The sequence below is a fragment of the Nothobranchius furzeri genome, chromosome 2 (assembly GCF_043380555.1).
Source record: "Nothobranchius furzeri strain GRZ-AD chromosome 2, NfurGRZ-RIMD1, whole genome shotgun sequence".
NCBI classification, from domain to species: Eukaryota; Metazoa; Chordata; class Actinopteri; order Cyprinodontiformes; family Nothobranchiidae; genus Nothobranchius; species Nothobranchius furzeri.
The window spans coordinates 85,609,073-85,628,912 of NC_091742.1; the positions used below are offsets into that span (position 1 = coordinate 85,609,073).

The window sequence follows — 19,840 nt, forward strand, 5'->3', positions numbered from 1 at the left end:
TTAACTGACACCGTGACTCTGTGTGGTAGGAGCGTGATAGAGGATCGTGTCTGAAGCGTTATAAAGCTTGAAGAAAAAGCCTAATAAATGTCTGCGTGAACCCCTACTGCCCCCTGCTGGTTGATTTAGGGACTATAACCCTGCCGCTGGGACGCTTGTACTTGCTTGTTACCACATTCCATCCGGCCACAATAAGAGACCGGCCATTATTTACCTCCGCTGACTCTGACACCGGCCAAAATTGGAGACCCGGCCTTTAATTGAATACCGGCCTGTATTAGAGGATTTACGGTAATATATTCCAGCGCGAGCAGACTCCATGTCCTATGATTCCCTGCTACCGGAAGCAACGTGATGACGTCACCAAAGCGGAGTCGAACCCCGGAACACAAGTTCCGCGCATGAGCTGGAACCCACACAGAGTCCAGCCCGCCAGACAGCCGAGTCTATAAAAGAGAGACAAAACAAAACTTAAGTTCTCTTTTGTTCCAGTCAACTGGTTTGAAGAGACCACCCGATTCTGCTCCGACCGTGCTGGACGCCTATGCGTGAGGCCTACTGGGAGCGATCCACAGATCACCATCATCGTATCTGCTCAGCGCGAACAAAAGGGATGTCTTGGTTCGCTAACGCAAGAGTTTGACTTTTTATTTAATTTTTTTCCTCTCTCTTCTCCTCTCCCATTTTCTCATAGCCAAACAAGCGGTCAACCGCGTGATCTGCTTCAAAATAAGAGAAGGGTTTTTCTCTTTCGTACCAAAAACCGCCATCAGAACTCCAAGTAAGGTCTGTTTGTTTTATTGTTGTGATATCTGTGTTTGTTTAAGCTCGGCCCGGCTGGACAGGCTTTTTAGATATTCAATTTGATTGATTTGTTGTTTTCCTTGAACTAAGAAACAATTCAAAGTGTTTTGGTTAAGTTTCACTGTGATTTGAAAGTGTTTGGTAAAGTTTACTGTGAAAGCTGCACACACACCCTGGTTTTCAGTGTGGTGGGGAAAAAGTCACCTCCCACACACACACACACACACACACACACACACACACACACACACACACACACACACACACACACACACACACACACACACACCTACACACACACACACACACACACATACTTGTTTTGGTGTTGGTCGGGGACAAGACTAAAACACACACTTATTGGGTCAGATTGTTTTACATTATCATTTCATTGTTTCATTGTTTGTGTTTGTTTGATAAAATAAGTTGGTTAATATTGATTGGCTAAACGCTTCAGAAGGAGCTGAAGTGATTATATTAGTTAATAAATGTATTGCCAACTCAGTTTTTTCTCAAGTGAATTTGTATGTGTGATATGAATTTATGACTGCTGCTCGTAAACAAATTTTACTAACTTTAAGACAGACTGATAAGAGGTTTTGGATTTATTTTCCCTTGTTAAAAAGGGTGGTGCCCCGAGGCATATCTCCGGATATCCTAATTGTGTAATAAAATCGGTAAATATTTCCATATTTACGAATTTTATTGAAGAATCCAAAAGTAAATAAAAGCTTACAAATTATTCATTGACTAGTAATCACAACAGCTTTATACATTGTTTCCAATATTTTCATATTCACTAGATCATAAAATTTCAGTAGTTTATATTTGATGAATAACGGATTGGATGGATCTCTAGTGATTGTTATTAATGATTCTCAATGCTCTTTTCTGTAGAATAAACAGTGGTTGTGTATGAGTTTTACATGTGGATCCCCACATTTCTGCACAGTAAGTCAAGTATAGAACAATTAGTGAGTTATACAATGTCAGCAATCCAGAACTATTCAGTAAAAACCTAACTTTATGTAGTACTGCAATGGCTTTGGCAATTTTACCTCTGATATAACCTATGTGTGACTTCCAGGTGATAGCTTCATCAAACTGACTCCTAAAAATTCAGTTTCTTTCACCCTTTAGATGTCTATTCCATTTATTTTTATTGTTACATCTTTGTTGTCTCTGTCATTAAACAACATAAAATTAGTTTTATTAAGATTCTGTGAAAGTCTGTTTATGTCAAACCAGTTGATAACATTTATCAGTTCGTCATTTATCACTCTAGTTACTTCATTAATATCTGACCCTGAATAGAACAATGTTGTGTCATCAGCAAATAAAACAGTACCGAGTAGCTTAGATACACCTACAAGATCATTAATAAATAGTATGAACAGTTTAGGTCCAAGGACCGACCCTTGTGGTACACCATAATTAATCTCCCGCAGTTCTGATTTAGTGTTGTTTAGTTGGACAAATTGTTTTCTATTCTAAACTTCTAACCCATTGGTGTGCTCTTATTCCATACTGATGTAATTTCTGAAGTAACCTTGAGTGATCGATAACATCAAAAGCTTTCTTCAAGTCAACAGTTTTTATTGTCCGGGTCTGTTTTTAACAAACACTGGGTGTACACTACAAGATTTTTACAGTCACAGACTAAAAACTTGAAAGGTAGCACCAGGGCTCTTCCCATTAGTCTTGCTGCCCCACCCTTAGTAATGACACAACCTCTGTTGTTATTTGACAGTATAATGAATACAAACTGATTGCTTGATTGATTGATATAGCTGTCAATTTTAGTCCTTGAGTTAATTTACATCCTTTATTTGTTAACTATCACAGAATATGACTATCCTTTGTAGTATACAGAGACGCTGAAAATTTTGCCGACTTCTACAAAGTGTCCGCGCCTAATGTAGTGGGCTGGTCTGAAGAGAAAATTCCAGGGCCGAATTTTGGTCACAGTCCACCCTGGACGCACCTCACTGATGCGGCCGGCGAGCAGCACGTACTCCGCTGTTTTTGCGGTCAGTAGATCTTTTAGAACTGCAGTTCAAAGGTAACTCCTGAGGTGAATATATATGAAGCCAGGTAGCCGTTTTTCTTTAGGATTGAGAGGAGAGCCAGGAAGATAATAAACAGACAGGACAGAAAAATAGTCAAATAAAAACAAGTTAGTTTTTGTACCTGGTGGTTGCAACAAACAGACACCATTGAAGGTAATCAGAAGTGAGGAACAGAAAATGAAATAATTATTTTTAATGTTTAGAGCAGCAGGAACTCCGAGAGGCTGCAGGCGCATCAGTGAGTTTGCAGCCACTGCGCAGGGGGAGGGGGGAGAGGGCTGAAGCGGAGCAGTATAGATGCAGAAACTACCGTTGTTAAAAGAGATGTGTTTAACTTTGAAAATGTGGGCGCAATTTTAATTGTGAAAAATTCCAGCGAACCAACTGACACCCCCCCCCCCCCCGCCCGCACGCCGCTTCAGGTGTATGACGTCATCAACGACTAGTCAAAGTCGACTCAATTTTCATTACTTGACTGTAGACTTTAAAAAAACTTAAGTCATGCAACCCCTACTTGGTATATGTGTTTTGTGTGTGTGTGTGTGCGTGTGTGCGTGCGTGCGTGCGTGCGTGCGTGCGTGCGTGCGTGCGTGCGTGCGTGCGTGTGTGTGTGTGTGTGTGTGTGTGTGTGTGTGTGTGTGTGTGTGTGTGTTCTGTCTTCTCGATCCCCAGTGAGTCGTGGTGGATGGCTGCTTATACTGAGCCAGGATCCTGTGGAGGTTTCTTCCTGTTAAAAGGGAGTTTTCCTCTCCACTGTCGCCACATGACTGACACTAGTCAGTGACTCGATGCAACCTGCTGGGTTCCTTACATAGGAAACTTTTTACTGATTGGCTTAATGAACTGACTTGTATTGGAATGTTTACTATGTCAAGTGCCTTGAGACGACTCTATTTGTGATTTGGCTGTATATAAATAAACTTGAATTGAACTTTTGTCCAAATGCTCAAACGCCTCCTGTTCCAACAACACTTTCATCACAAATCCTACATGACAACGTTGGTGTTTTTGTCCTCTTTCACCAGCAGCAACTTTCACTGCTGTCTCACCTGCAGTTTCAGCTCAAATCTCTCCAGAGTCCAGAGAGAGCACATGCAAATGTCCATAGAGTTTATTTATAACACAGCTCTGGCTTTTCTCTACACTGGAAATGAAAGTACTTTTTAAGTCATCATATCTCCAACATCAAACACTGAAATATAGTCATGCAACCACCAGGACCCCCAACCCCGCCCTGACACACCAGATTCAGTGCTTGAATCACTTGTCTGGTAGGTCGTCTGCACAAACCTGTTAATTACGTACTGATCAAAATCAGGTGTGATGGAACAGAGCAATCTCTAAAATATGCAGGATGGTGGCCCAGGAGGGCCAGGGTTGGGGCATGCCACTGATCAGTAGCACAGTTAGCATCTATCGTAAATCATAGGCGTGGATGTCAAACATTTTTATTTTGATCACCAAATATATTCTGGAAAACAAAATCCTAATTTTTAGTGCCTGGTGAACTGGACCAGAGTTTTTATTGGTTTATCTTCTGTTTCTTTTTGCAAATATTTAGGTTTTTAAGGCACTTGACATTTAAAAATCTACATATCTAAACCTTTCTGGTTTTACTTTTTTTATGCATAATGTACGTTTTACGAAGCATCACAATCAGTTGACCATGTGACCTCGTTTTTCCTCCAGTCTTAAGTCATCTGGTCAACATCTGGACCTTCACCGTGCCCAGGATGAACATCTCCACCCTATATTTCTATATTTACGCTGTATTATTAATGTAAAGTACACGCTAGCAGCTGTAGGAAAACTTCTCTACCCTTTATCCTTTTTGATGGTGAAAGGCTCCACAGCTGAGCTGGAAACGTCTCAGCGTGCAGCTTTCTCCTCTCTACCAGCAAATTTGACGTTTTCACGGAAAAAGATGAGGAAGCTTGGAGTCCCTCGCCCTCCTGCCATTATTGTGGCTCCACTGATGAAGATAAATGACCAGAGAGAACCACATCACAGCAGAGCTCTCATTAGCCATGAAGGCAGCGGCTCCGAGCTCTGATTACTGTGTGTGTGTGTGTGTGTGTGTGTGTGTGTGTGTGTGTGTGTGTGTGTGTGTGTGTGTGTGTGTGTGTGTGTGTGTGTGTGTGTGGTACAGCTTCCTCTGCTCTCACCACATCAAGGATCAGAGTGTTCACATCAAAGTTGGGTTTCTTCTTCACGCTGCGGATCACACAGCTCTGGACCATGGAGCCTCCACACTCCACCTGCAGGCTCGGAGACGTAACACTCGCCATCTGAAAGCTCTTCAGGTTCCTGACGCCCCACGCTAAGATCTGACAGAGAAGGAGGGGCGGTTTTATAAAATGGATCAATGCTAACGACTCTATTCTCGTACCTCAATGGCGGTTCTCTGGAGAACAGGTTTGATTCCCTGAGGAACCATGTAGACGTTGGGTTCTCTCTGAGGGGGTGGGTAAGGAAGGTCCGACTCCTCCGGCTGTGGACAGGAACATGGGCCAGAAGTGGGTTGGATGCAGGTTATTCATAGCAAATTAACACGCTGAGCCCTTGAGCTTAGATCTGTGGACGACTAAAGGTGACGTTCAATTAAAGATTTGTCTCGTTTTATAAAGATGAAGGTCACTTAAGACACATTTTAAGAAGTTTACATTAAAATACATGCAAAAAAGGTCAAGGGGTTAATCCTAAAGTCCAGTGATTCTTAATTAGTGGGGCGCGCACCCCTGGTGTGGGGGAAAGGGGCAGTGACTGCGCAAGAGACAGGGGGTGGGGGGGTGGGGGGCTTCACAGATAATAATTGAGTAACACTGTCACATATTCACACCCAACATAGCTTTTAGCTTTAGTTACTAATAGTTAACAAAGACTGAAAACAGCTTTTTAGGAAAAAAACTAATTTTATCTTCATAAAAATAAGCGTTTCTGTGAGAACTGAAAGTCCTTATCTGGCCTCCGTATTTGTTCTTTGAAACAGTAACACAAACAGATGGATGAGGAAAAACAAACACGAGTGTGACTGAGATGATCTGGAAGAGCTCTGGTGAGTTGGGTGTCTGATGCAGGTTTGTACCCATTGTTGCTGCTGCAGGTTTTCAGAGAGGAATCCTGGAAACATCAGCTAAAAGGTTGAAGAAGCAAAGACGACAAAACATAAACAACAAAGAACACACTCCTCAGTTTTTAGCCCCGTCTACGATCCCAACTGAGGACGTAATTCCGAAGATTCTACCTCGTCCAGGACATGTGTTGAACTCACGTCTCCCTGTAAGAGAGGAGTTCAAAATAACCCAACGATAAAGTTTTGTAGCAGTAGATGTCAGTAGGATAAACTGACCTCCAGCCCTGGAAGGTGGTGAACCGCTGGCTGTGGACACAAAACAAAGATTAGTTACGTGTCAGTTATAAACAAAACGACATCTGAAGACATGTTGATGGAGTGGTGCGCTCCTCCTTGTTCCACCTTCACCGCCTATCCAGGATCAAGCCGCTGGTGTCGCAGGCTCACCTGGTGGCTGTAGTCCATGCTTCTTTTGTCAAGTCTATTGCAACTCCCTCTACTCAGGTGTTAGCAAGGCTGCACTTGCTCGGCTCCAGCTTGCACAAAATGCTGCAGCCAGATTCCTGACCGGCACCAGAAAGCGGGAGCACATCACACCTGTTTTGGCTCATCTGCATTGGCTTGCAGTTTCTTTCAGAGTCAGGTTCAAGGAACTTGTTTTTGAAGTCTCCGCAGGGCAGTGGTTAGAGCTATCTGTCCGTGTTACTCAATACGTCCCATCACATGCTCTAAGATCACCACAGCAAGACTTGTTCCACGTGCCAAATGCTCGACTAGAGGAGGCGGGGCTTTCTCGGTTTCAGCTCCTAATCTGTGGAACGATCTTCCACTCGCGGTCAGATAAGCACCCTCACTCATGCTTTTTAAAGGGACATTATGGAAGTTTGACAGCCAAAACATGTATAGAAATAATAAATTTCTTCTTCATACATTCTCCTGCAATGCCCTGGTCCTGTAGAATGAGCCCTGGCATTTTTACTGTGATTGCCCGTTTTTCTGTAAAATTACAGAAAAAGAGAGCTGCTCTGGTCGGGCAGGCTGCTTCATGCACGTTCACGCTCAGGCATAGCCCGTAGCATTTGCTATCCGTAGCTTTAGCAGCAGGGAGAGAGGTAGTGCCAACTCAGCGACTTTGTCGCTGTTCCTAACGCCTAGTGATGAACCTAGCTACATTTCTGAGGACCCTTAGCTACTTTCTGTAGAACTTTCTTCTAGATATTTCCTGCAAATTAGCAACAAACTAGCCATTTTCGCTCCGAACCGTTCTTTGGTTTGACGTTGTTTCAGGTGTCATCAAGGATATAAATGTTACAGATACATCTGGCATTACTGGTGCTTTAGCTCACTTAGTAACATGGCTGACTGACATGCTATCTCTCAAGCTGAGGACCTGGGTTCGATTCTGGATGTGAACATAGTTTATTTGGAGTATTTTGTTTTACAGTAATTGTATATTTTTTTTACAATAATAAGATGCCCAAATTTTTATTTGAGACTCGCCGAAAGGCATTGAATTCACAGATAAAAAAGATGTGGGTTCAAATTTCATTTTGGAACAATTTTTCAAGCAAGGGAAGGGAATGATCTGAGCATGCAGGAGGACTGACCCATCATAAACCTTTGTCGGCTGTGCTGAAGAGAAAGGTACAGAACCAAATTATTTAATTAATTAGCTGCGTGTTCTCCTGTCCTCTGTCCTCCGGGCCACACACACACACACACACACACACACAAACACTGCACGTTCGGCCGACTGACGAGAAAGTGCAGCTGCAGAGACAGAGGCACATTATTTTATTAATTTGCTGTGTTCTTCTGTCCTCCGGCCCACACACACACACGGGACACTCTCAGAGCTCTGTGCTCTGTCTCAGCTGTTATTTTCGTTAAGGAGTGTGCACGTACAGCATGCGCGCCTCGTGCACGAGCCTACTATTATAAAGCTGCCTCTATGCTTTTGGCCTGAGGGGACAATCGCAAGCATAAAAATTCTAAAGTCCAAAAAGTCCCTTTAAGAGTCGGATGAAGACTCACTTTTTTCCTGTGGCGTTCCCTCAGCACGTGAGTTATATATATATATATATATATATATATATATATATATATATATATATATAGTTAGATAATTTAGCTCATTTTTATCCAGTTTTATTTTGTTCTTTTACCAACATCTTTTGCTTTGATCTCCTGTTTGTCTTAATGTACATTTTGTTGTCCCTTGCTTGATTCAGTGATGTTTAAACATCCTTTATGCATGTGCAGACTGTGGTTCGCCTCCTGGCTGATGGAAAGTGCTTTATAAATAAAGTTGCTGATGATTATACGATCTGCCAGACACACTGAAAGTATACCATCAACACTACAACAGATTTCAACAGTTCACAGAAACAAACTATGATATCCGTGAGGTCGGCCGCTGGAAGCCTAAGCTAGAAAACTAGACTAACTGGTCCACCATTGGTCCGAATAACTTAGGCACAGCCAGTCGCAGTGTTTTATGTTTGTAGGGAGACATTTGGTGGACTTCGCACCAAAATTTCAACCAAGGAAAACTACAAAGATGGCAGCATCTCAGGAACGGCGCTCATCAGAAACGACTTTGGCATCAACGTTGAACGATTTGGACTTGTGATTTTCTTTGAGTCAAGGGCAGACAGAGGTCCTCTATTTAGAAAAAGATGTAACTGCTTCTTCTTTGAAGGTGTATGGTGGACTGTCCCTTTGACTGATGATTATGTCACGTTGTTGTTGCTCTGATTGCTCCTAGCGCTGTCCAGTTGTGCGCAGAGACAGTTTGAAAGACAACTGTAGAGGCCTCACCTCATCCTGAGCTCCGTCTATGGCAGTGTTGCCAACTGTTTTTGACTGAAAGTAGCTGAAGTTCTCCCCAAAAGTCGCTAGATGTCACCAGATGACATCACATGCTAATTTGCATACGATGCAATGACGTCATCTGGTTTGCGTGATGACATCACCACGTTTGCGTCATGACGTCACCGGTCTGGTAGAGTAAATCAAATAAAACCCACGTGATTTTATTAAAAAAATTATTTAATTTATTTTTTAATATTTTATTAAAATGAAACCCCATAGAATACAAAACAGCAGCCTTTAAAACATCAAGTAAAGATGGCACATAAAAATGGAAGGAATATTTCTATTTTGTCTGAAGCAAATGGAACTCTTAAACACGGAAATATTAAATTGATAGGAATGTATGTATGATTGAATTAAAATGAATTTTCTCTTGTAGTTTTCAAGTGCCTTGAGATGTATTCTTCTGTTGTGATTCAGTGCTATATATTGACCTAACAGATAATATATATCTTTTGTTTTTGTTTGGTTTTGTTGTTTTTAGTACTTTTGTGTAAAAAGAAGCAGGCCGTATTTAGTATTCAGAAACGTTACATGCAAACTGCCAATGACCTGAGGTGTTTAATCTTACAGTATAATTCTGTTTTTTATAAAAGTTTTAAATGTGCTACGTTATTGAACTCATCATAGAGTTCCAATGTTCCTTGAATGCACCACAAGTGGTGCGAGAAGCCATGTGTGAGTGCGACGCTGCCTGCCAGTGCCAGCCGAGCTCAGCTGTCGAAATGTGGCAGGATGGCAGAAGGAGCTTTATGTGGCTATCTCAAATAATGGACTTGTGAAAACCCACAAAAGGTTTGATTGGTCAACGGGGGTACCGTGATCATGCTGCACACACATGCGCAGATCATTTTCCTTCTGATCCTCTGGAAGGAAGGACGGTCCTGTCACTTCAGATGCATCTCTAATCTGCAGGTAAAGTTGGCTACATAGTTGTAGTCAAAGTAGCTGAGGGGGGTCAGAAATGTCGCCAGATTTGTCGCTAGGCGATTTTTTTTGTGAAAAAAGTCGTTAAGGGGGTCTGAAAAGTCGTTAGAAATGGTGACAAAGTCGCTAAGTTGGCAACACTGGTCTATGGTGGCCAGACTGTATATTCACATTTATAGGACAGGTACTAAAATCCTTAAAGGAGTTTTAGTCAACACGCATCAGGAAGAAGAAGAAAAGAGTGATTCAGCTGTAATGTTGAGTGTTCAGAGACTTATTTTAAAAGTTTATATTTGAAGCAAAATATATAAAGACACAAACCGGATGAATGAAAGTAATGATGATGACACTTCTGACCTTTTCCCTACGTATGAGTTCAAAGGCAGCCAGCAGTTCGCCGGCGCTGCGGTCTCCTCTGCAGATCGGGAACCAGGCCAGGCGGGGTGATGGACCATGGGAGGGCTGGCACACACAGCGACCCATGAACTCATCCGCTCCCTGGATGTTTACAACGAAACACACACTCAAATCTAGCTTTCGTTATAAAATAACAATAATGGATACGGCAGGTTTCTGATGAAGGCACTAATCCTGATACTTTGTCTAAATGAGGCAAGAAGACAACCAAAAGCATTTAGGTGAGCACCAATCAAGGCTGAGGAATTTCGGCTACACACTCACGTATGTGTCTTCGTCGTAGAACTCCACCACTATATTGGGAGGATTGGCTGCCGTTTCCTCAGGGTCCCCAAAGATCTCCACCTCATAGAAGATGAGCGTCTGGTCCCAGGTTGGGTTGAGGGTGTTCCGGACGGTCACCGTCCTCTGGGACTGGTGGAGGAATAACACAATGGCGTACGGATCTGGAGAAATGGAAATATTCTGTTTTTTAGTAAAAGTACAGATTCATCCATAAATTTTGTTTAAAGAAAATAATAACTTTGCACATGACACAGGAGCAGACTAATTAAATATGGCATGTGTTGATAGAAAAACTACAGATGAGGGAAGACTTTGAGATGATTTAACCACATTTGTGGTTTTAATATAGCGGAACAGACATGCAAGCCTGGTAGTGAACTCAGATAAAAGTCGTAAATACAGATTTCTAAGTTGTTATTCCACACTTTTAAACTGCAGGTTGAACAGAGCCTATTTTTACACATCACAGTTAGAAAAACAGAAAAAACTATAAAAAAGTCATTTCTCAATAACATCAAACATTGTTCTGTAAACGTCTGTAATTATTCTTAACTGCTGAATTTATCCACCGAAAGTAAAGATCATTTCAGTCGGACTTATATGTTCTGGTTAAGGTTTGTGGCCCATTTACTTTATATGTGAATGTGCATTGTAACTGTTGGAGATAGGCTTAACCCCCCCCCCCCCCCACACACACACACACACACACACACACGACCCTACGTGGTCAAAGCGGGTTCAGACGATGGATGGATGTGCATTGTGGGGATGAGGTGATGTTTAAGCTCATGCATTCCTATTTAATGGGAGTCCTCACTTGTATAGCAATAAATACCACGTGTGTGTGTGTGTGTGTGTGTGTGTGTGTGTGTGTGTGTGTGTGTGTGTGTGTGTTCCACGCAGTGATGTCAGCAACTTGGGAATGTCGTGCTCAAGAAGAAGCTCTGGGAAGTTTGATATTCCATGATGAATACATGCTCTTAAATCCTAGCACACACACTCAAACTTGATTCCCTGAGGAACCATGATGACGTCGGGTTCTCTCTTGTCTTTATTTGCTTAAGTGGACAGATTTTAACTTCTAACCTGTAGTGTGTGGACATTTCCACATTGTGGGGACATCTGACAAAAAACCCTTAAACATGGTTTTAGATGTATGGTGTGAATTAACTTTTGGTTTAGATTAGGATTAGGAACAAAAAAACTTTGGTTAGGATTAGGCATAGTGGAGTCCCAAAAAATTTAGAGATTAATGGAGGGTACACACGAGGATACAGAGACGTGTGTGTGTGTGTGTGTGTGTGTGTGTGTGTGTGCGTGCGTGAGTGCGTGCGTGTGTGTGTGTGTGTGTGTGTGTGTGTGTGTGCTATCATAAAAAGGACACATTTACATATACTTAGAGTTACACGGAACAACTGGCTTGTTGTTTTAGGCTGAGTAACGAGTCTCCACGGAGCCGTTAGCATCAGCGTAAACACAAGTTGGGATGCATTTTTCCCACCAGTCCACAATTAACCTCGTAGCCGACACACACACACACAGCACAAGCACGCCACCCACGGTGACCTGCTCAATTATCATCCATTCCCAAAAGCCTATTAGCTCATATAAACATCAACAAAAACAACCTAGAGGGGTTATCTAAATGTGTGTGTGTGTGTGTGTGTGTGTGTGTGTGTGTGTGTGTGTGTGTGTGTGTGTGTGTGTGTGTGTGTGTGTGTGTGTGTGTGTGTGTGTGTGTGTGTGTGTGTGTGTGTGTGTGTGGAGGGAAGCAGGCAGTAGTTGAGGCTCCTGTGGGGGAGACAAAGGTAATACATCTATTACCTGGATATATTCATGCCAATATGGAGCAAAACATAAAATGTTATTTTTCTATTAGTCCTATAGATTTACAACACATGTTAATGAGATTCTTTGCACAAAATCTGTCTCAAATAGTTTCATCTTTTTGACATTTTCAGCACCTTCCAGAATGAGCCGTTTCAGAGCTCTATTGCTTTAAGAAAAGCCAGCTGGAGCTGACACACCCACCCATCCCCCGATTGGCTGTTACGAGATGAGAAGCTTCCATATGGCGAGGGGCTCAGAGTAGAGCTGCTGCTTCTCCAGTGTTAAGTGGTGACATGGGTTTATACACTATAAGGGAGTTATTTTGAAATGGCAATTTTTTGAATAAAGACACAGGTATAGCCGAGAATATTTTTCTTCTGGGTGGATCGCCTCAACCATTGGTGTGCATAACTGTCAATCATTCTAGTGAATCATTCATGCAAGGCCGTCGTCGTACGTGCTAGTTGCTGGGTAGTTTTCACGTCCTGCGCAAAGCGAAGGTTGGGCGCTTCTGTTGTTGTTTTTCTCCTGGACAGGTAAGCTAAAGTTCAGCATTCCATTTGCAAAAATTAATTTCAGATTACTGTCAGAAAAAGTGCTGCAAGGCCAGCAGCTACTTGTAAACAGACCGTGCATGAGGACAAATGGGCATTCTCACTCATGCGCATTTTTTTCCAAATGTGGAGAGAGCAGTTTTTTCCTGAAATTCAGAAAAATCCTCTGCATTACCTTTCAAATCTGACAACAAGGAGGTAAAAGTTTAACTCAGGAATTAAATAAATTGATATGAATGAGAAGTGGGGAAAAAGCAATTAAGGAGAGGAGACAAAAATAGAAAAGAGCCAGATGTCTGGTCAAAAATTCAGTCTTTAATCACTTTGTATACCAGATTATCATCCATTCATCAGACCTCCTCAGCCTTACTCGTGTGGTGTGTGTGTGTGCGCGCCCGCGTGCGTGTGTGAGTGTGTGTGCACGTACCCTGTTTGATGTTTCTGTTTTCTAACCCTGAGTTTAAACCTCCTCCCATCGATCATCTCTCCCTCAGCCATCCTTCTGTTTGTAGAAGCTGTTTTTACATGTGGTGGAGCTCTGATTAGCACAGAAGCTGCAAATTTTCTGACCTTTTAAATCAAACATAAACATCTCCTCTTTCCTGGTTTTATCCGCTCATTACAATCAGGGCTCTTTGGTCATGTAAACAACTATCATACATACATATAGATAGATAGATAGATAGATAGATAGATAGATAGATAGATAGATAGATAGATAGATAGATAGATAGATAGATAGATAGATACATCTATCTATATATATATATATATATATATATATATATATATATATATATATATATATATATATATATACTGCATATATATATATACTGTATATATATACATATATATACATATATACATACGTATATATATACATACATACATATACACATATATACATATACATATATACATATATATTTATATATATGTATATATATACATATATACATATACATATATATACATACATACATACATACATACACACACACACAAACATACATATATATATATATATATATATATATATATATATATATATATATATATATATATATATATATATATATATACACACACATATATATACACACACACATATATATATATATATATATATATATATATATATATATATATATATGTGTATATGTATATAGTAAATCCTCTAATACAGGCCCGGGCCTGTATTTTACCCAAGCTCATCAAGCTCCAGGCCTTTATTGGAAGCAGGGCCAGAATTAGAGGAAGGCCTCAATTTCTATTTGAGCAAAATGAACTACCAGTAGAATGAATAAAAACGGGGTGTGTCTATTTGAACCTACAAAATACTTGGTTCATTTATTGAAAATGTACAGTTACCATAACGTGGTACGGTTTGCATATAAAACATTAACAACAAGGCTAAATTACAGTAGGGAAATACTATATTGTAACAAAACAATAGCAAACATACCTGTACTGCATTTTAAACGTTATTAAATACCGGTATTAGAAAAGGCCACAGCCACCTTACCGCTTCAAAGTTGAATCGTTTCGTCTCGTTTGGGTTGTAGTAAAAATAAAATAAAAACCCTCAAATTCAATTCAATCTTTGTCCAGTTTAAAGTAAAAAAATAAAATATCGGTAATCCAATTCAGTTTAATCCTCATACAGTTTGATGTGTTGATGTTAAAAGGTTTACCGGCTTGCTCCCCAGAGTGTTCTGCAGCATATATCAGCACGTTCTCTTTGAACTTGATATCAAAGTTTCGCCTCCTTTTCGTCTCTGCACCAGCCATGGTTAAAATTTCCCTGGTAGTCTATCACTATCAAAAGTGAGACGGATAGCAAAACCGCCCCCCTGTGGTACTTGCCTGTTACCACATTCCACCCGGCCACAAAAAAAAAAGGCCATTATTCACCTCTGCCGACACCGGCCAAAACGTGATACCCGGCCGTTAATGGAATACAGGCTAATATTAGAGGAGTTACGGTATATATATGCTTTTGTGTGATTTAATTCATCTCATTTAGCTCTAATGTGGCTATTTTTTGTCTTAAAGATCAACTTTACTCATATTTTAATACAACTGCAGTGGACTCTAGTAGGAATTAATGCCTAGTAAGTCCAACTGTGGAAGAAACGCTCCGGTGCACCTGTTTTAGGAACAAGAAGTGAGACAGATAAGAGCTGAGCTTCAGATGGCAGAATGAGCAACTGATTCTATTCAGAAAAAATATAATGAATAAAAAAATAAACACAACACTTGATTTTGCTCAGATTTTTCATGAGCTGAACTCAAACATCTGAAAAATTGTCTACATACACAAAACACCCATGACTCTCAAACATTGTTCTGAAATCTGTCTACATGAGTTAGTGAGCACTTTTCCTTTACTAAGATAACCCATCCCACCTCACAGGTGTGGCATATCAAGGGGCTGATTAAACAACATGAATAATGTACAGGTGTGCCTTAGACTGCCCACAATAAAAGGCCACCCTGACATGTGCTCAGGTTTGCTTTATGGGGGGGGGGGCAGAAAACCATTCAGCATCATGGTGTTTCCACCATTTTCCCCACACAGGGCAACGCATCTCTGTCGCATATAGTTGATCAGATTGTTGATTGTGGACTGTTGGTCCACTCCTCTTGTGAAGTTGCTGAACATTGGCAGGAACTGGAACACGCTGTCGTATGGTAAAATGGTAAATGGCTTGTATTTGATATAGAGCCTTCCAGAGTCATGGAACCCCCCAAGGTGCTTTACAACACTATCAGTCATTCACCCATTCCCACACACATTCACACGCTGGTGGGGATGAGCTACGATGTAGCCACAACTGCCCTGAAAGAGGAGAGGCTGCCGAGCACTGTTGCCACCGGTACCTCCGATCACCACCAGCAGGCAAAGTGGGTTAAGTGTCTTGCCCAAGGACACAACGACAGCGACAAACTGGGCGAGACTTGAACCTGCAATCTTCCGATTATGGGGCTAGCACGTAACTCCTGTGCTACTGTCACCCCTGTACGCCAATCCAGAGCACCCAATACATGCTCAATGGGTGACAAGTCTGTTGAGTATGCTGGCCATGCAAGAACTGGGATGTTTTCAGCTTCCAGGAATAGTGTACAGATCCTTGCGACATGGGGCCGTGCGTTATCATGCAGCAACATGATGTGATGGTCGTGGATGAATGGCACAACGATGGGCCTCAGGATCTCGTCAAGGTACCTCTGTGCATTCAGAATATACGCCTGCCCATACCAGTACCCCACCGCCATCATGGGCCACACTCGTTCCACAATGTTGACCTCAGCAAACCGTTTACCCACATGATGCCACACAGATGGGACGGATTATCCTGGTAAAGGCACAGAGCTCACTAACGCACATGTAGACAGATTTCAGAACAACGTTTGAGTCTTGGGTTTTTTGTACATGTGGAAAAAGTTTCGGATGTTGATAGATGTATTATTTCATTAAAACTATGCAACTCTCATTGTATTTTATTTTGAAGGACTTTGGGACTTTGTTGTTTCAGCAAAATCCTAATTAATAAAGCAAACAAAAAATGATGTTGCACAAACAGTAAACAGGGGAAAACTTTTGGCTTTCATCAGAAAGCTCTAACTAAATTCCTGAAAGCTGGGGAGGGAGGTTGGGAGGTTTCACAAACTGAGCTTTTCAACCAGTAGATGTCCCTGAGACACCAGCACAGACGGATGGAAGACCTTCATTCGTCTCACGTTACCTGAGAAGCTGTCTTTGTCCATGGCCAGCAGGTCTCTGGCCTGGTACATGTAGCAGCGCAGGTGGTAACGGGTGCCACCTGCACACATATAAACATATTAAACACGCTGAAAGGGCGCATTTGGAGAAGAGAAAAACAAAAGCAGAACGGCAGGAAGCAATTCCTTACGATCAAAGAAACAGGAAATAGTTGGTCTGTTCACTCCAAAAGTGGTCGTGACTGACTTGTCATCGTGCTTGTCCTCTATGCTGCTCTGTGGGAAGAAAAAAGTGAGACAAAAAAGCTTCCAGGAAATGCTTGCGTGTATATATATTAAAACTGAAATATGACGATTAAATGCCTAATTAAATACATGAATGGAGTCTTTGTTTGTTTTTTTCTATTAGTACTATTGTTTTTCCCAAACATTGTCACAGCAGCAGCTTTAATTTGTAGATCAGGGATGTGTTTAATGCATCTTTAAATGTTCATCCCCCCAGTCCTCACCAAGGAACACTCCAGAGCAAATATGGCGGCAGGTCCTGTCTTCTCCAGCGGCTCCATGCGGCACCTCCACCTGCGCCTCCGGAAGCTGTCTGTCTTCCGGGGTTTCAGGTGGAAGTTCCAGCCAAACAGTGAGGCGTATTCCCAGCCTTCCCTCTCCGTCTCATCTGGACGCTGCTGTGGAGCACGCACACACACACACACACACACACACACACACACACACACACACACACACACACACACACACACACACACACACACACACACACACACACACACACACACACACACATTGGAGTTCAAACTGAAGTTTCTTGGTGTTTCGATTTGTGAAACTTGACCACCATCTATTGGTTAAAAAGGGAATTGTTGGCTTCAAAACATGATCTTTTTTTTTTTTTTACTAAAAATTATATTCATATTAAAAACCAAACAAATCATTTTGTCTGCTAATTCTACAGAACAGTCATGGCAGGGGTTGCTGGTTCAATCCCAGTTCACCTGAGCACATATTTTCCCAGAATATTGTACCTCAAGGGTTTAACAAAGGCCAAAAAATTATTTGTTTCAACAAACTTTTTATGGATTTAGTCCAAAGCGTAAGAACACCTTTGGGAGGTAGACACTGCAAAGGTGGGGTCATAGAGCTCCAAAGGGGGTGGGGCTTTCTTACCTGTTTCGCCTAGATCTGATGGGGATCAATGAGAACATTTCTTGCAGCTGTTTTACTAACTTTGGTTACATTTCTGTCTCTTGGAACGATGGCTGACTCTCTCTCTCTCTTACCTTCCTAAGAGCCTCCATCTTCTGCTGGTCTCGTCGCCTCATCCGTATCCATCGGCGTCTCCGGTTGGTGTGATACATCTTCTCTGCTGGAACCCAGGATTTGGGGCGGCGGTCTGGAGGAATGGTGATGCCATACTCCCAACCTGAACACACACACACGATTTATTAGCATTGGGTTTGTTTTCTTCTCTGGCAGCTGTTGGGTCCTTTTGTGCACAAGCACCTTGGTCGTCCACAGCTCTGTTGAGGTCTTCACTCCATTCCACCTCATCCCACACCCAACCAGGAGGACACTCGACTTCATCTTTTGGCACTGCTTTCTCCCCATTCTGGCACAAATCACAGATTATAGACTCACAGACATTAAAGGACGCCGTAGTGGAAACGATTTCAGGTCCATACCACATCTGTGTACCCCTCTGGCATGCCGATCCACTGTCCACCCGGTAACCTCATCTGGTTCTCAAACACCTCCTCTGTAAAGGTCATGTGACCAGCGTCCACGTCAAAGAGCAGTCTGAGACAAACCAAACAAGGTATTATCCAACAAATATCAAACACTGATACAGGCATTTATGCCAAAGACAGTCACTCAAAAAATCTAATTTACATTCAAAACATAAAGTCATATTTATGTTTAAGCAATGTTTCGATGGAAAACTGTGCTAGTTTATGAACGTTTTGATTGTCCTCTACCAGCTATATAGCCTGGCCAGCCATGCCAGCGCTTCCTTATGGGAAGCAAATGTCCTCTGTGTAAAATAGACAAAGGGTGAGTCGGGTGGGCCAGGCTATAGGGCTGTATTAACAAAGTTGGGCTAAATTTTATTTTATCTGCTAGTTCTGGTCAACTCTATAGAATTTTATAGCATTTTATAGCAAAGAACTTTGGTGTGACCTTTGACCCAGCTCTCACCCTGGATTCTCATGTCAGTTCTCTTGTTCGCTCTTCCTTCTTCCATCTCAGGAACATTGCTAAGCTGAGTCCCATTCTCAGTGGCTTAGTGACCTAATGGTTGAGTGTCCTCCCTGAGACTGGGAGATGGGGGTTCGATTCCTGGTCGGGTCATACCAAAGACTTTAAAAATGGGACCCAATGCCTCCCTTCTTGACACTCAGCTTTAAGGGGTTGGATTGGGGGGTTAAACAACCAAATAGTTCCCAAGCGCAGCCACCGCTGCAGCTCACCGCTCCTCTCCATGGGGATTGGTCAAATGTGGAGTTGAATTTCACCAGTGTGTGATGACTATGGGACTTTTACTTCTGTCCCACTCTGAACTTGAGATTGTTATCCATATCCAAGGGAAATATAACCTCACGCTTAGACTACTGTAACTCGCTTTTCACGTGTCTGAGCAGAACCTCCCTGAACCGTCTACAGGTGGTTCAGAATACCTGTGCTCAGCTTCTGACCAAGTCATCCAAACACACCCACATCACCCCGCTTCTCCTCCAGCTTCATTGGCTGCCAGTCAACTTCAGGGTTCATTTCAAGGTTCTGGTTCTGATCTTTAGAGCCTTACATGGACAAGCACCATCATACATTGGTGGTCTTCTCAGTCCTTACACCCCCAGCAGGTCCCTGAGGTCCAGTGACCAAAGCCTACTGGTTGTGCAGCACCAGGCTAAAGACCAAAGGTGACAGATCATTTGCTGCTGTGGCCTCCAGACTCTGCACTCTCTCCCCCTGAGCCTGAGATCAGTGGACTCCTTTAAAATGCAGCTGAAAACTCACCTGTTCAGGCTGGTTTTGATGTGACCTTCATCATACCCTCTTCATATTCTGTTCTTATTCCACCTTCCCGGGATCCACTGATTTCCCTCTTTCCTATTAATTTTCTTTTTTCCTTTCCTTATATTATTATAATTTTTTATCACATTTTTTTGTTTCTTGTTTTCACTTTAAACATATTCTAATCTTTTCTTTTATCTTTTTATAATTTAATTGTTTTTTTGTTTGTTTGTTTGTTTGTTTATGTGAAG

At 41.9% G+C, this 19,840-nt stretch overlaps 1 protein-coding gene across 6 annotated transcripts in view; it reads right to left on the reverse strand.

Annotated features, from left to right (window-relative positions):
* The window catches only part of dysf (dysferlin, limb girdle muscular dystrophy 2B (autosomal recessive)), a 112,316-nt gene that overhangs the window by 57,773 nt on the left and 34,703 nt on the right, over nt 1-19,840 (reverse strand). For 5 of the 6 annotated variants that reach the window (XM_015946232.3, XM_015946228.3, XM_015946231.3 and 2 more), the window contains 13 exons: nt 18,260-18,374; nt 18,081-18,186; nt 17,858-18,000; nt 17,072-17,245; nt 16,754-16,838; nt 16,586-16,663; nt 10,429-10,610; nt 10,105-10,245; nt 6,223-6,252; nt 6,118-6,150; nt 5,959-6,006; nt 5,263-5,364; nt 5,039-5,200 (listed from right to left, as the gene is read on the reverse strand). In XM_015946232.3, the coding sequence (XP_015801718.3) occupies nt 5,039-5,200; nt 5,263-5,364; nt 5,959-6,006; nt 6,118-6,150; nt 6,223-6,252; nt 10,105-10,245; nt 10,429-10,610; nt 16,586-16,663; nt 16,754-16,838; nt 17,072-17,245; nt 17,858-18,000; nt 18,081-18,186; nt 18,260-18,374 (1,399 nt within the window). The remainder of the gene's footprint in view (nt 1-5,038; nt 5,201-5,262; nt 5,365-5,958; nt 6,007-6,117; nt 6,151-6,222; nt 6,253-10,104; nt 10,246-10,428; nt 10,611-16,585; nt 16,664-16,753; nt 16,839-17,071; nt 17,246-17,857; nt 18,001-18,080; nt 18,187-18,259; nt 18,375-19,840) is intronic. The other variant, XM_015946229.3, reaches the window with a different exon arrangement.